General features: G+C 36.8%; 2 protein-coding genes across 7 annotated transcripts in view; one reads left to right on the top strand and one right to left on the bottom strand.

Moving 5' to 3' along the window:
- The window catches only part of LOC124112938 (putative methyltransferase NSUN7), a 75,356-nt gene extending 71,669 nt beyond the window's left edge, over positions 1-3,687 (top strand). The window contains exons 13-14 of the mRNA XM_046473136.2: positions 1,467-1,500; positions 3,387-3,687. Coding sequence (XP_046329092.2) covers positions 1,467-1,488 — 22 coding nt within the window. The 3' untranslated portion in view covers positions 1,489-1,500; positions 3,387-3,687. The remainder of the gene's footprint in view (positions 1-1,466; positions 1,501-3,386) is intronic.
- Positions 3,688-5,782: 2,095 nt separating this feature from the next.
- The window catches only part of LOC124112939 (protein Fe65 homolog), a 126,535-nt gene continuing 115,161 nt past the window's right edge, over positions 5,783-17,156 (bottom strand). For 5 of the 6 annotated variants that reach the window (XM_046473140.2, XM_046473139.2, XM_046473142.2 and 2 more), the window contains 2 exons: positions 14,627-14,738; positions 5,783-12,883 (listed from right to left, as the gene is read on the bottom strand). In XM_046473140.2, the coding sequence (XP_046329096.1) occupies positions 14,640-14,738 (99 nt within the window). In that variant the 3' untranslated portion in view covers positions 5,783-12,883; positions 14,627-14,639. The remainder of the gene's footprint in view (positions 12,884-14,626; positions 14,739-17,156) is intronic. The other variant, XM_046473143.2, reaches the window with a different exon arrangement.

The raw sequence follows: 17,156 nt of genomic DNA, 5'->3' as shown, positions 1-17,156 counted from the left end.
CACAGTACTACCCGAACACCTGGTTAGTCACGTGACATATTGTTTATTGATGAAAACTCACTATTGCTCAGTGGTTACACTACAAGTTGCTAATGTTCGCATTTCTTTCTGACGATGCACACATTCCTTTTGACTTGTATATGTTTGAGTAAACAAAGCTTCAGTCAACTTCAGTGTATTCATGATCAGATCATTTCATAAGTGAATCTAAATAGTTTTTGCCAGGGCTCGGTAAAACAATTCCCAATCAGACATTTTGTTTCTAACTTTTGAGACCTACAGTGGATATCCGGGTAGGGTCGGGTAATAGGGGGTCGGGTACCCGGGTAGTAAATATGGACTCGTCCCAGCCCTGCATTGTACCCCAAGAGGATGGAGTGTTTGTCAGTGCATCAACCACTGGATTCCTGGTTGGAACTGATCACCAGTACAATGCTGGTAATAAAAAGGCAACCGATTGGATCTGGTGGTTAGGCTCGGTGATGTGGTTGATGGCATCATCTTACTCCGACGGCGTGGATCGTTGCTTGCAATATCAATCAATGGATTATCTGGTCCAGACTCGATTATTTATCGCCATCATATAGCTGCAATATTGCAAAGTGCAGCATCAAGCAAACTTTATTCCTAAATTGAACTGGTATTTAGACTGCAAGCCATGAGTGAGTGAGGGGGTGAATTGGTTTTAATGCCACATTGAACAGTATTCCAGTTATATCACGGTGTGTCAGCTTACTTTGGATGAAAACTCAAAGTGATGCAGGTCTCAGACATTTACTACTTGTTGAAACCCATGAGCACCGTTATGGTGCTGACAACCCTAGAAACATAATCGGGGCACACCGAGCATGAGATGAAAAACATGAAATTCAATGGAGTTAGACGGGAGAAATCACGGCGTCAAGCTGGTTCATGCTTTTACTTTCTTCATGTTAAGAAAAATGAATATCCTATCCAAAAATTAAAATCATGAAGAAATATGCACATTTTCCGGGCTGGGTGCTTGAAATTGCTTGCTTTGAAGCTTCCACACTTCATTTGCAGTGTCCTCCCACTTCATCAAACTGTTACCCATAAGAGAGGTTGAAGTAATTATGTGATCTGGGTTTATGCTGTGCTTATTTAGTGACTGTGGGATCTGTGGTGAACAAGTGATTTGGGCAGTAATTGAGTAGGAAAATTAGGTGATGTGGGTGTACTCTTCATTTGCATCTATAGGGGAGAATGGCCAATAGGTTAACGAGAGTTTGATTTATTTTTTAAAACGTACAAATTTTGAAGCCGATTCTCAGAGACTCTTGCGGTTGTGTAGTGGAAAGATTGCTAAAAGTTGCATAAAATATTCACTCACCCTGCTCGGAGGAGGAAGAAGAAATAATATGATGAGAACCAGTGAACAGCACAGTGCACCCTTACCCCAGTGTTGTTTGTTGTGACTAACCCACCTGTCCACTGTTGGTCCACAGGGGGACGAGAAGAATGAGCTGACAACTCATACAGGTATGACATGACGTGCATAGGTATGACACGTCACATGATGTGCACAGGTATGACACATCACATGATGTGCATGATATTACATGTCACATGCTTAGCACAGGTATGACATGTTACATGATATGCACAGGTATGACATGTCACATGATATGCACAGGTATGACATGTCACATGATATGCACAGGTATGACATGTCACATGATATGCACAGGTATGACATGTCACATGATATGCACAGGTATGACATGTCACATGATATGCACAAGTATGACACGTCACATGATATGCACAGGTATGACACGTCATATGATATTCACAGGTATGACATGTCATGATGTACCAGTACCAAAGGTATGACAGTTAGTGTAGGTCTTCAGGCCACATGACATGGTTACACAGGTATGACATGTCATGATGTACCAGTACCAAAGGTATGACAGTTTGTGTAGGTCTTCAGGCCACATGACATGGTTACACAGGTATGACATGTCATGATGTACCAGTACCAAAGGTATGACAGTTTGTGTAGGTCTTCAGGCCACATGACATGGTTACACAGGTATGACATGTCATGATGTACCAGTACCAAAGGTATGACAGTTTGTGTAGGTCTTCAGGCCACATGACATGGTTACACAGGTATGACATGTCATGATGTACCAGTACCAAAGGTATGACAGTTAGTGTAGGTCTTCAGGCCACATGACATGGTTACACAGGTATGACATGTCATGATGTACCAGTACCAAAGGTATGACAGTTAGTGTAGGTCTTCAGGCCACATGACATGGTTACACAGGTATGACATGTCATGATGTACCAGTACCAAAGGTATGACAGTTAGTGTAGGTCTTCAGGCCACATGACATGGTTACACAGGTATGACATGTCATGATGTACCAGTACCAAAGGTATGACAGTTTGTGTAGGTCTTCAGGCCACATGACATGGTTACACAGGTATGACATGTCATGATGTACCAGTACCAAAGGTATGACAGTTAGTGTAGGTCTTCAGGCCACATGACATGGTTACACAGGTATGACATGTCATGATGTACCAGTACCAAAGGTATGACAGTTTGTGTAGGTCTTCAGGCCACATGACATGGTTACACAGGTATGACATGTCATGATGTACCAGTACCAAAGGTATGACAGTTAGTGTAGGTCTTCAGGCCACATGACATGGTTACACAGGTATGACATGTCATGATGTACCAGTACCAAAGGTATGACAGTTAGTGTAGGTCTTCAGGCCACATGACATGGTTACACAGGTATGACATGTCATGATGTACCAGTACCAAAGGTATGACAGTTAGTGTAGGTCTTCAGGCCACATGACATGGTTACACAGGTATGACATGTCATGATGTACCAGTACCAAAGGTATGACAGTTAGTGTAGGTCTTCAGGCCACATGACATGGTTACACAGGTATGACTTAAAATTATGAAAGTCTCAAGGGGACTGTCACTGAAAATGATGCACATATTTGGGGCGGGTCATTAAGAAAATGAACAAGGACATAGGGAGGGTCATCCAAAAATAGGACAAGTATTAGGGGAGGGTCATAATTTTTCAGTACATAAGTACATAAAATAAACCCTGACCCACCCAGCCCTGTAATAATTGACCGGTCCCTTATAAAAACAAATTTGGACATATTTAGAACAAACTTTTCATTTGAAAAATCTTCCCACCGTCCCATACTTTTAATTTCTATCAATACACATCTACTGGACATTGTAAAACAATATAATGATAATTTTATTAAAGCGTCCAAAGAAATTGCATTTCACAATTGACACCTGTTAGAATTGAAAAGTAAAATTTTGTTCTTCAACAGAATACAAAGTAATCAGTTTCTTCTTTTCAATTGCTCAGTGATGGTGGACCTCATTATAGAAGATAAAGTTACCCCCCTTGTACTGGCTGACGATCAAGCTCCTTCCCAGCGCGTGAAACCTTCGTTACACTCTCGGTAACATCGCTGCCACCAGTGTGGGCGCGGACATTACAAGAATCTTGAAATTTGCCCATATGCAGTAATGTTTATACCTTGTTTATGTCTTTGGGAATGCCATCATATTTCATTTTGAAAAGGTTTATGACTGACCATGTTTTCTAGATGAATTTACTTTGTTGTTTTAATAATCAGATTGGTTCGAGATTGCAGACTAACGGAAAATCAACCAACTTCTCCCTTACATTCTTACTATATCAATTAAAGATGATACTTTTAATGAAATAGAAATTCAAATTGACAAAGAAAGTAATTTATCAGCGGTAAGTGTATTCGGCGTGACGACAGTCGTCGGTTGTTTGTAAGCATAACGGTCATTTGGTTGCAAGTTCAACTCTAAGCATGGTTGGGGCCACCTATCACAGTGGGGAGTTTTGACTGGTGGCAGTGATAGTATAGAGAGCTCCGTGAATGGACTATCTCTGTGAGGAGCTTGGGCTGATGATGTGGCAGCTCAACCTGGGGCAGCAAGTACAACGAGTTTCATACTTCATCCTCAGGATAAGAAGACCTCATCTCAGTAACTGTTCACAGGGCATCTGTTCTCAATTATACTGAAATTCAGTCATGTTTGTGACTGGTAAAGTGATGTTTTTTTGTGAGGAAAGAAGCGGTCTGATCCTTGAGTTTTATTGAAAACATCATTTTCATGTTAATAGCTAATGTTTATGACAGTGTTCATTGTTGCAATCACACTTGTGAATAAAATTCACTGTACAAAGTTTGGTGTTATTTTTGTTTGTTTTGAAAAGTCCTTTTTGTGTGAGCGAGTTTGATGAAACATCACTTCACAGTATTTCAGCAAGTGTCAGCTAAATGGAGGAGTGAGTGGGATGGATTAATGTCTTTTTGTACAGTATTAAAGATCTATCATGGCGTGTCAGTTAAATGTGGGTTTTAAGACCATAGTAATTAATGCAGGTCTACTACTGAAACCCACAAGCACAGGCATGGTGCTGACAAACTGAAACAAAATCAGGACAAAATGGTATTCGAACCCACGATCATGGCTATGCACAGTGACTTGCAACGCCATAGACGACTGGACCTCCTGTGGCCAATTTCAATTCACAATCAGAACAAAGTGAAGTCCCGTTCAACCATGCATCAGTCTATTCCTTATCTTAGGTGACTTTTCAGCAACACACAACTGGAAGGGTGATGCTGAAAAGTCACCGAAGAAAAGGAATAGACTGATGCATGGTTGAACGTGACTTTACTTTGTTCTGATCAAGGATCATACAAGGAGTGAATCCGGAAACCAGAGGATCCTGGGACAGGCATGGGACACAACCCTGGACAGTACGTGCAACCTTGCCTGCTGGCTCATCGTACCCGAGGAGGGAATGTCTCATGTAGTATGATGGAGACATTATATGCATTTGTGTCCATGAGTGGGCGAGTGAGTTTGGTTTTACGCCGTTTCTAGCAATATTTCAGCAATATCACGGCGGGGGACACAAGAGATGGGCTTCACACATTGTGCCCATGTGGGGAATCGAACCCATGTCTTCGGAGTGATGAGCGAACGCTTTAGCCACTAGGCTACCCCACCGCCCTGTGTGTCCATGAACCAAGCTCTCGTATGTTGGCTGTCACTAGATGTTTTCTAGTGTTCATCTCATTACTACTACCCTTGCCACCCACTTTGAACATGTTGAATACTTCTCATGCAAGCGAATAGTTTATTTTAATAAAAAGACGTTTAAGTACAGATATAGATAAGACTATATACACACATACATATTTGCATATGTATCCTTATGTCTAAAGTCCCTCATACAATATGAAAGCTAACAAACACATATCCTCAAAATAAATTTTAGATTTTAAAAATATAAGTATGGCATGGTTTTTAGGCACTTATGACAAGTTATTGGGAGATGAAGTACATCCTCTATACCCTTTTGAGAACCCAAACAACTATTTTGTAAGTTGTCTAAATTAGCAACTCGCTGTTCAGAGTTGTGTCCCTTAGCTGTTCCAACAGGTCAACATCCAGTAGTAATTGGTTTGAAGTTATGATGTACTTTGATTACAATCTTTGGACTTACAGGATACCTGTGGGTGTTACTGAAGTGGTAAAAGTCTACAACTGTAATTACTGTTGGAGTTTTCAAATATAACGCTGACAGTGATAGAACTGATTCAAAGCAGAGTAAAACCCAACTCACTCCTGTGATGAGTGCCTGTATCATCCACTTGGCCACCTCACACGGCACTTAGTCCACAATCTCACACAAAACAAAAGTCATCATTGCATAATATATTTATTAGCCTCTGTCATCCTCCTGTGTTGTGACTTGCATGGGTAATTATCAGCACAACTCTGATGCCATCAGACCTGCAGGCCATACCTATAGGTAGATCTACTTTCCAACATATGCAAGGTAATGCAACTGAGAGTAACCCTTTCTCTGCCAAGTACCGCATGGGAATGTGCGTTATGAGAAAATAGATGCCATAAGTTACAGTTTTTTACATTGATGTCAAAATATTAATAAAAATTCTTTTAAAAAATCTGGATTGCTCTAAACCGTCCAAAATATATCTGAAATTTGTTCCAGGGTTTGGAAGTTTTTATGTTTTTATGCATCTTAGATTTTCAAATTATCTGTGCAACCATCATTAAAACAAGATAGTTTTGTTAAGAAGAACAGTTTGTTCAAGACATTCAATTCCCTAACACACATTCTCATACAACAACATACAACATGCCTCTTGGCAAATTGGGTTGAAAAAGTTGTTAATATTTGGAAAAGCTTTCTGTGTTGCCAAAGTTCATGAAGGTGTATTCAAAGTGGCAGGAATAATTTTGCGATCACAAAAGCAGGCTCAGTGGAAGGACATTTTCCATAAGTGAAACATTTGCAATTTTTCAGTTTATTTAATTTGTGCCATTGAATTTTACCCAACAAAAGAACCATTTTGTAAAGCAATACACCAGAATACATCAGGTGACATATTTGTTTAACACAAATCAATAAATTCACATATATCAAATTTAGCAGAAAAAGGGTTAACTAACTTTTCTATTACAAGCTAAATTGTATCGACAACTGTGAAACACTGAAATAAAACAGTTTTTATGCACAAATATAGATGAGTATTTGAAAAACAGAGACCCATGGACAAGCTAAAACAGAAATGCGTTGTAACGAACGGTTCTGAGCTGATGTTGACACAAAGTAAATTCAGACTACAACATCTGATCATTAATTGGCTGTTTTATTCATGAATACAATATATGGCAATAAGAGCTGTAACACTTTATAAAGTGCTTATATTATGTAACAATAAATGACATCTAAGGTAACTATAAAACTATCGATGATTACACAACTACAACTATCTGTACTGTGACTAGAATACCTGGAGAGATCAGGTTATTACAGGTACAATCCTAGTACTGTATTATCATTAATATGCATGATATGCTTAAAATATGATAATAGACAATACAAAATATTTTGAGAGTTCCCTTTTGATGTGAGGGTTTTAAGGAATAGTTTTATTTGGGGATAACTGATTTATATTATGATTAACTGAATCACATTTTTGTTTCTAGCAGCAGAAAGTTGGTTATTAAACAAATGGTAGGCTTGTTAGCAACAAATGTAAAACATTAAAACATGATCAACGTGTTTGGATTATCACAGAACACACACACAACCGACACTGACTTGCTGTAGCAAATAAATTAAATACTTCTAAAATAAACAGGAATGTTAGATCCTTGTATGGTGCAAAATGCCTGGATACAAGCCGTCGAGTCTATCACACAAACCTCGATAACTAACACCGTCAACATACAAATACAGATATGTTAGATGTAGGAAATATACAATACTCCTACTCACATAGGCTTGCATGGTGAATTTCATCCCTTTTCCAGAACATAAATAAGTTGATCTGTTCAAAATACATTTTGTCCAGTAAAACAAATTTAATTTTGTTGGTGTATCTCTTTAGATGAGTGAGTGACCAAGTATGTTTTTATGCCACTTATTCCAGCAATATTATGGCGGGGGACACCAGAAATGTCTTCACATATTGTACCTATGTGGGGAATTGAGCCCAGGAGTTCGGTGAGACGAGTACACGCTTTAACCACTGGGCTACCCAACAGCCCCCTCTTTAGATGGGAGAAACCACTTTGATTCCAACTTATATAAAATGTGGTTTATATATTGATTTAGGGGGACAAGTTGTAAACTGCTGTACATATTGTATATAAATTCATTTAATCAAATAAAAAATTTGAATGTTGGATGTATCTGTGAAAGAAATGTAAAATTTGGAGTTATGTATATTTTAATTATAAACAGGTTCATTCATCCACACACTTATATGTAAAAACTTGAATTTGGGATCAAATGTATACTACAGAGAAAAGTTAAGAATCAACTTATTCGTTCATAGAACTATAGTTAATCTGTCATGCCATAACAGACTACCTATAGTAATATGAAAGAATCAGGTGGTCCTTAACTAATTTTGAGTAGTATACACATAGTTGGACAAAAGTGACCTGAAACTTTGGAAAATGGATGATTTCCAGGAAATTGCACATTGCCAATGAGAGCCAGATACTTTCTATAGAAAATGTGACAAATTTGTACATTTAAAGGGATTTGCATGATAAAAGTGCTTCCTACATAGAAATTACAAACAAGTACTGTTGAAAGACTCCACTTGTAGTTTCTAAATACTAAATATCCTCATGCAGTTTGCTATAAGTGAAGATTGAGAAAGGGACATAGAAATCAACAACAGTTGCACAGATAACAAATAGACGCATGACTTTCACGAAGCCTGACATCGACATCCCTTCTGCAGCAAATATCGTATTATTGCTTTGAGAGGACACAGAACATGAGACAATGTCAAGGACAGGTGAAACACATAACTTAATAATAATTCACAAGTCGGTGCTTGTGCCTAAGTCATCACTGAAACATCTTGAGCAAAGGTGGGGAAAATAGGCCATACGAAGGAATGGTAAATTTTGAGCAAAGTAAGTCCAAGGTTGTAAAGTACTTAAAGACAAAGTGCACATTTCCGACCGATATTCGAATATGATCTACATATGAATTTTGATCATGATAGTTATTAACATATTTATTATGTGCATAAATTTAAATAAAATGTAAAACACCTATGCACAAGTATGAGGATGTATGCTGCACAAGGGATGATCACAAGCAAGGATCAACCTGCTAAACAGACCTCCACACTAGACCATCTGTTGTTGATATACACCATACAGCCATAGGCCAAGCTGGCTCATCCATTTAGCAACTTGATTCAAATTACAGCTTTTAGACGAGACATCTGACAATCGAAAAAAGAAGAAAATGAGTGTTAAGGCCACTGTGATCAAAGGGGGCAGAGTCAAAATTTTAAGAAATTCCATATTCGAGCATTTTAAAAATTCAATTAGATTTAGTCATCTTATTCATCAAGACAGTTAATTTACAGAATATCATTAAAGGAAAAACATTTGCTCAGAAAAAGGGCCATAATTTTCTTATTTGTATAATTGTTTCAATTCCATAAATTAAATTCCAAAGGTGTCAAATGTATTCTTTTAAATTCAATTCTCCAAAGTTCTTTTAGCCTTTGAATACCAGTTATATTCTGGAGTTTTTACATACACTTGGTTTGATGAAATTAAATTCAAAATTTAAACAATGTCCCTCTCAAACGCATGCTCACTCATTGTAAGTTAGCATGAGAGGGTAGGGTTCATTTTCTTATTAATTTGCTAACATTTACACAAAACAATGACAAGACAAGACAATCAGGAAAGAGATAAAGCTCAGAAAAAAACAATTTATGCATGGCTGCATGAAGATGCAAGGAGACATATATGATTCATGATAATCAAATCAGGAAATGTTAGTAATTTCAATGCCAGTAAAGTCTTCATCAACCTATACATATCGAATATAGCTGGCTCTGTCACACACTGCAAATGCGGCTGTTCTATTTTATAGAGCTCCACAGCATCACTGGACAACCCAGCATGGAGTCCTACAGAAAAATGGTAACGCCGCCAAATGAAAGTATTCTCCATTGAATTTTTGTTTTTATTTATCCACAGTGTTTTGGTATTTTGTTTTGATAGCATGTTCCATTGCCAATTCATTTAATAGAGATCTGGTTATGTAAATTAATCACTCATGAAGCAGGTTCCTCTATCAGCCACGATAGTCCTTACAATCCTTAATGCTGTTACAAGTATCACAAACTGCATGTTGGAGAATATGCCTTTTGGGCCAGGCCAAATTAATTTTTCTTCTTTTATGGACGAGTTCATCTCATGAAAGTGCTTTTTTGCTTTATATAATATGTAAAAACTTTCATTTGAAGAAATTAAAAAAAATAATAACCTCAGTCCTGAAAAAAACTTCCTTTTAGTTCAGTTTGGTAAAATCTACCACAGAAATCTGTAAACCAGAAAAATTAACTCAACTGCCCTTATATAGAAATATAACTTTTGAGGAACAACTTCAATTACAAATGATCAAGATCAATAAATCTATTTTCACAGCACTGTAATAACAGTCAGACAACAGCAACACCAAATATTGATTATGTATCATTATGCAAAGCTAGTAACAGTTAATTGAGACATATTTGATTCTACAAGTTGTTTTGATTTGAATATAATTTACAACATTGTCAAGATGTAATCATATTTTTGAATTTGAACAGCTCAGACATAATTTTAAGGAATTCTATTTTCAAAGAACCTTACAGAACAGTACTTGATATATTTTTGCTTTGAAAAAAATTCTGTAACAAAGACGGAATATACATTTTAAACATAGAACATTGATATGTCGATTTCAAAGAACCAAAATAATGTATATTTTTAAAAAAAGATGTAAAAATTTACTCAAAATAAAAGTACTAAAAGCATAAAATTTGTAACTAATAAAAATGCAGTGATGAATGCTTGCGAGATCTCTTACACATTATGAGAAAAAATCTTTTTTCTTTAACAGAAAAATGGAAATGATACATTCTGATTCATCATAATTATTATTTTCCACAACTACAGAATATGCCAGCAGTAACTAATATTATATATACACACACTGTATTTCAGTTTTGATTTGATGAACAAAATATTTTCTTCAACTATATCAGCAGGAAAAAAATTATGTGAATAAAACCAAAATAGTTTTGATGAATGGCAGTACCAGTGAAATTATACAAACATATCAATTATAATTCAACTGTCTTTCCACGAAAACCTGGTTATAATATCCCCATAAAAAAATGGCTAAAAACAAAACAAAACATCAAATCCATTTATATCCAATGGTGTAAGTCAGAGAATTACAACACTAACAAAAACAGACTAAGGTGTTGAAATTATCTATGCAATATTCAACTGTATATCACATTTATGACAAACTTAGTCGTTAATTTGTCATATACATGGTACTGTTTCTCACAAAAGCTCAACTGTTGTATTTTAAAGCACCTTTTATATCGGGAATCTTAATGCAATGGTTTGTAAGCTGATGGGAGTGATTCAATGTCCGGCCCAAATACATGGGTACCGGCAATTTAAAATAACAAATGTGTCCCTGTGGTGTGTTTCTACCCTGTTCAATAGCATGAAAACCTGACCTATCTTAACACCAACCACAAAGTTGTATCGTAAATGCACTGATCCTTATTCACAATGGCTCCCAACCTATCATTGCACAAGCCCATTCCTAACCTCGGGCAATATGTAGAATCTTTGGGTTACTGTAGCACTAGAACTGCCATGTTTCCATGGCACAATTTTCCAAACATTTACAATTACACTGCCTTGAATTATAAGACTGGTATATATACAATCAAAATCAACTTTGTCTCTCCTTTGTAATCTTATCTTGCTGTGGAATCAAAACATTGACCACATCTCAAAATGTCCTGTAACACAAGTATCCCTAAGTGCAGTGTTATTCTACATATGTGTATTGCTTTAACTTACAAATATAGGTGACAGCCATTTATGTTGGTGAGGCTAGTAATAATATGCCATGTTTTAAAATCACACAAACTAAAAGTTGTTTTAATATGACGAAGGCATCATAAATTGGTTTTCAGCTCTAAAACAACAAATAAGGTATTATCACATTCTCTAGTTAGTTTAGCCATTTTGTTTCTAAACATTGTAAAACAGATTGCAAAATATGTGTCAATTCTAATATGGTCAATAATATACATAAATTATAACAACTAACTTGTACTAGTGTCTAACAACACATACATCAACTTGACTTTTAGCTTAATGTAAGTCAATACCAGTGGTACAGATGGTCAAATGAACGAGTTCTAATTACACTTTACATGTAAGTTGGTGTAGGCCACGGCAAGTTAAACAGGTGTCTAGATTTCGATACAGTGAACTAATCAATGGAGGAGTGTTCCCAATGAAAATGTCGAGATAATCAAATTTCATGATTAAAGAATGATGGTCACTGAGTTATGTCCCTTTGTATAAATGTTACTGTTCCCTGGTGTGAGGTGGGGTTTCCGGATTAAGAGGTTCGGACAATCAAGGTTTCACTGTATATCCTTCAGAACGTGACTTTGACTTGCTGTACATACACATAAACAGTCCATGTGATTGTGAAGAACCAATGATGTATGTAGACCACAATATGCAGGTGTAAACGGAGACACTGATTTCATAAATACACACTTGTCAATTGCAACATTTGCAGTGATGCACATCTATAAATCTTGGTCACGAGAAAAGAACAAGCTCATTTCAACAATACAAATATCACGTATATCTGCCAATCATCCTGATTGACAGCTCACACATTCACATTTCAACCAATCATAATCAGTAGTGTATTAACCAACCATTATCAAATGTACAAACATGTAAGTTTCATATCAGCAAAATGGTCCTACCCGACACAAATTGACAGCTGTCTATTACTTTTCATACATGCATATCGCCTATGTCAAAAGCTTCTATCCAAAAAACTACAACTGAAATAAATAATTTTGGGCAAGATCACCATTGATGTAGTAAGAAATGGATTGAAACAACAATGATTGGTTCAACATAAACAGGTGTGCTCAGCTGATATCAAACTGGGAGGGTTTGCCGCCAGTCTCTACACGAGGTGCTGTCATAAGTGAAAGGCTATGTGAACATTGTTGTTCTCAGCAGAATCTGGTGACGAGATTCATCATTATATTGTTTTTCCAGCCCTCTCTCCATGCAATGGGGCCTCGACATCTCCATGCTAACATCCCCTCATTTGGGTGACGTCAGCTGTGCAATCGACCCAAGGACTGACTGCATACCGTTTTTGAGAGTGGAGCCAATATTCTGAAACAGAACATTTCCAAATGAGGCTGATAACCAGAGAGGAATAAAACAACATATTTTCGAAAAAAATAACTCACTGCAAAAAGATACAACAATTATAGGATGTAAGTAAGAATGCCTGAGGTAAGTGGAACCTTGTTAATCTAAACTACTCAATTTTCACAAAATTTGCTAAGAGGAACAGGCACCTGGACATAGCGTATCTGAAGAGAGCCAGGCAGTGAGGTTTCTGAAGTTGTAACATTAATGACACATCACAACTTGTCGAGCCATTAAGGCTCCAATGATACACGCTATTGCAACATGATTCTTATCTCGATAATGAAGTCACACCAATGTACCCCATAAGATAAACCATATGATACATGTAAGCTTGACATTTGGTATGTTAAGCAAACATTTCAATCAGAGGAATTCCAACATAAACATGTTTCGTACATACGAGTCAATAAACAAACCAGTGGCTTGAGACCTCTTGTCCATACAAGCACAAAACAGTATTTTACAATTTATGTTCAAACCATGATTGTGTACCATCTTAACATATGGTGACCTGGCGATAATCATCATCACCCCTGAGATCCACAAGATGACCAACAATCAACTAAGTACTACTGTCAGCAGCGATTGTGAACCCCTGATTCTCGTTTCTGTTGGCTCTAAGGACAAGCGTGGGGTATGTGATGTTTTGTGTAGAATGAAGATCAACAAGGTTCCATCAATATTAACTGCAGATTGAAAGCAATGTTAGATAGACATAACTATCAGCACTGAACATGAAACTGATATTACTGAAATACAGATCACAAATGTCCATATGCATTGTCTTTAAACAAATCAAATTCAACTAAATAAATGATTCAATGACTGAAAAAGAACAGCCTTACACTTAAAAGCTACAAATACAAAATATATATATGCATATACATAATAATACACATGCTTAAAGAACTTCAAACAGTCAGTGTCCTCCAACTGAGATGGGTTTTTCCACATGATATATATGGGTCTGAAGAATGAGGTAAGCATACAAAGGGAGATAACCTATGTAAAGGTCAGTAACTCTGCAGGCACCCAGCATTCCAGTGATAGAAGCTTACATGGAAGGAAGTTAGCTTCATTTTGCAGCTGGCAGTGAGTGGGTACAACATGGCACAATACATTCACACAAAGCCGTGAAGAGAAGCCAGAAAACAGTTGATGCAAACATATAGGTTAGAAGAACTGAACAGACTTTCTATAAAGGACAAATTAATCAAATTTGAAAATTTCACATCGAATGCATAATTTGATGTGATCAATTCAGAATTCAGAATTCAACATTTGATAAATAATGCATATTATTTAGCAGGATTGTTTCATAAATAATTCACAGAACAAAGCAACTTCAGAATACTCATAGTCAATAATGATCATGCATATAGTTATCTTTTAGTTTCTAAACAAACTATGATATATGATTGTCTACATCAGCAAATATTAATCTGTTCAGCACTTCTGATTGCTCACATATATATATGTACACATTAAGTCACACATGAACACATTAAGTCACACATGAACACATTAAGTCAGCTGGATGTCTATGCAAATAGGCTTACAAATGCATGCACATTAGCAAAAAGCAACTTATTGCCACAACACTTCATGAATATACTTTTCACTCAAAGCCTTCAACGCCCACTGATAGCTGCAAAAGGAAGCCAAATGACAGACAATACAGTCTGTTTTTCCGACTGTTACCTAGACAACAACCTCAGCACTGTCCTGCTCGCTTGCTTTTAAGAATTCCGATGACATTTTGAACACTTGTCACACTGGCCTTAACTCCAGCCTTTAAGGTTGCCCCTAGTCCCTGGGAGAACAAAAGAACGTAAAACAACAAGCAAATCAAAGAACTCTACCTGGTTGGGGGACCTAATATATACAGTCTGTGGCCAGTTCCTTCCATAACCCCAAATGTAATCTTTAATCTTAGTTTCAGCAGATTCTACCCTTCTGCAGAGGGGTCATCAAGAACCTAGATTACAAATGCAGGCTTAAAAATTAACAAAATTAATTACAAAATAAAATTTAGCATCAAAGTCTGTTTCAGAGTTGACATGTACCTAGCAGTAAAAGTCGTAGTCCAACAGGAAATCACAAGTCCTCTCTGAATTCTACTTGTCTTCAACTGCTGGACTAACGTTGAAGTCTGAATTTAGGCACGGAACTGGTATCTGAGCTAAAGGTTAAGGCCACAGACTGAATATAACATCATTCAAATGGTGTTCTTATAGTTTCATGTTTCAAGTAGTCACCAGAACTTCAACAAGGACATTTTTTTCTGTGATAAATGTACCAATGTGACACACTGGTACTGTGTCAAAGGTCCATGGAACGGATGCTGTGGACATCAGCTACTTTGAGAGAGTGAGTTGGGTTTAACGCCGACCTGAACAATATTCCAGTTATATCACGGCGTGTCAGCTTAATGTGGGAGGAAAGCCCGAAGTGATGCAGGTCTCGGATGTTTACCACTTCGGTGAAACCCACGAGCACGGGTATGGTGCTGACAAACCTAGAAACATAATCAGGGCGAACAGGGATTCGAACCCACAATCATAGGTTTCTGGCGTGCCCAAGAGACGCAACTCTGCACAGCACATCGCGTGGCCTTAGATGACTGGGTCACCTGGCCCCCAGCTACTTTAGATATTTGACAACTGGTATCCACTACATCCACTGGACACACACTCCAGCAGTACTTAGGGAGCTAACATTGTTAACCTTTATGAGTTAAGAAGGCAAACGTATAGGCGTCAGCAAAGGTATACTTCTTGTGGTTGTCAGTGGAGGATGCCTACCCGGTACTTCCTTTATGACTTAAGTCTTGAGATTGACAGTGTCACTGTACAACAACTACACCACAGGTCATACAATCAGGGAACCATCTGTTCCCCTTTTGACAACTCTACAAACACACTGACATTGTACTGGGATATTTATGTCAAAGAGAATTAATGTTAAAAGTTCATTATATCAGGGTATTTATGTCAATAATTTAAGACAATTAATGTTAACGTTTTTTTAAGGTAAGAGATTTAAAATGTCCAATCATAATCCATGTGCGTGTGACTTAATCATATACCATTATTTACAAGAATATATAATCTCAGTATGCATAACTATATCAACTTATGACATATGGTATTGATATGATGCATGCCAGGAGTAGAGGATGCACACCAGTACCTGGTTACTATCCAGAGATGAATACACACTCTGAAAGCTAGCTTGGCATCTGGGGACTTTAGGATGTATGCTTATATTGGGGCAAAGTGGCATATGGTATATAATACATAATGACATGTAGCACAAAACTGGTCCTTGACTTATCGAAAATCTGTGATTCCGCTGAAAATTCTCATCCCATGACTATCATGTAAGGCATGATGAATAAATACTCTGTAGAAAGTACACAATATATGTTTCCTATAAGATGACAGTAGATTTGTGTCAAAGTGAAGCTAAATAGAACCATAGGGAATGACAAAAACAGTTAAACACCAAAAAGGAACTGATACCATATGACATGAAAAGATAGGAAACACATTTATGAAAATAGAATCTTTGAAAAGGACCAACATTCCTATTTTATTCTCCACAATTTTATGCTATACACAACTGTATCTGACTGATGTTTCAAATGTTACGTTAACTCCAATATAATCTCAAAACACTATTGTGTACGTATGATAGCTAGAATATAATTACATATATACTCTAAACACATATGAATTAATTAAAGTTGTTATTCTAAATCATACATTTTACAAGAACAGACATATGTGTATGTAAATTTATTTATGGTATCTTAATCTGACAATATAAACATTGAAACATGAAACTTTCCTACATATTTGTGTTGGTATTTTCAAACAAATTCTATTTTTCTTACAGATGTGATTACAGTAACAAACTCAAACATAAATAAATGAATAAATAAGAAAAAACAATAATTCCTGAAACTATGCAACATGCATCTGTAGAGCCAGAAGAATGAAGAATTCAATGAAGCATTAGAGTCCAGGAAATGTCATTGTTTAGAAGGAATATGTAATTTGAAAGCAAGAGGCATGACATCAGAATGATTAAAGAAGTTTTGTATCACAATATCTTGAGATACTGACAACAAGCAGTTGAAGTACCAAATCAATTCCATATTTCTATGTGTACAAAGCATACACCGTGTTTCTGTATTTGCGACTTCACTCATGACATTATCTAGTCC

The sequence above is a fragment of the Haliotis rufescens genome, unplaced genomic scaffold (genome assembly GCF_023055435.1).
Source record: "Haliotis rufescens isolate VD_foot unplaced genomic scaffold, xgHalRufe1.0.p SCAF_7, whole genome shotgun sequence".
NCBI classification, from domain to species: domain Eukaryota; kingdom Metazoa; phylum Mollusca; class Gastropoda; order Lepetellida; family Haliotidae; genus Haliotis; species Haliotis rufescens.
This window is presented reverse-complemented; position numbering and strand designations above follow the sequence as displayed.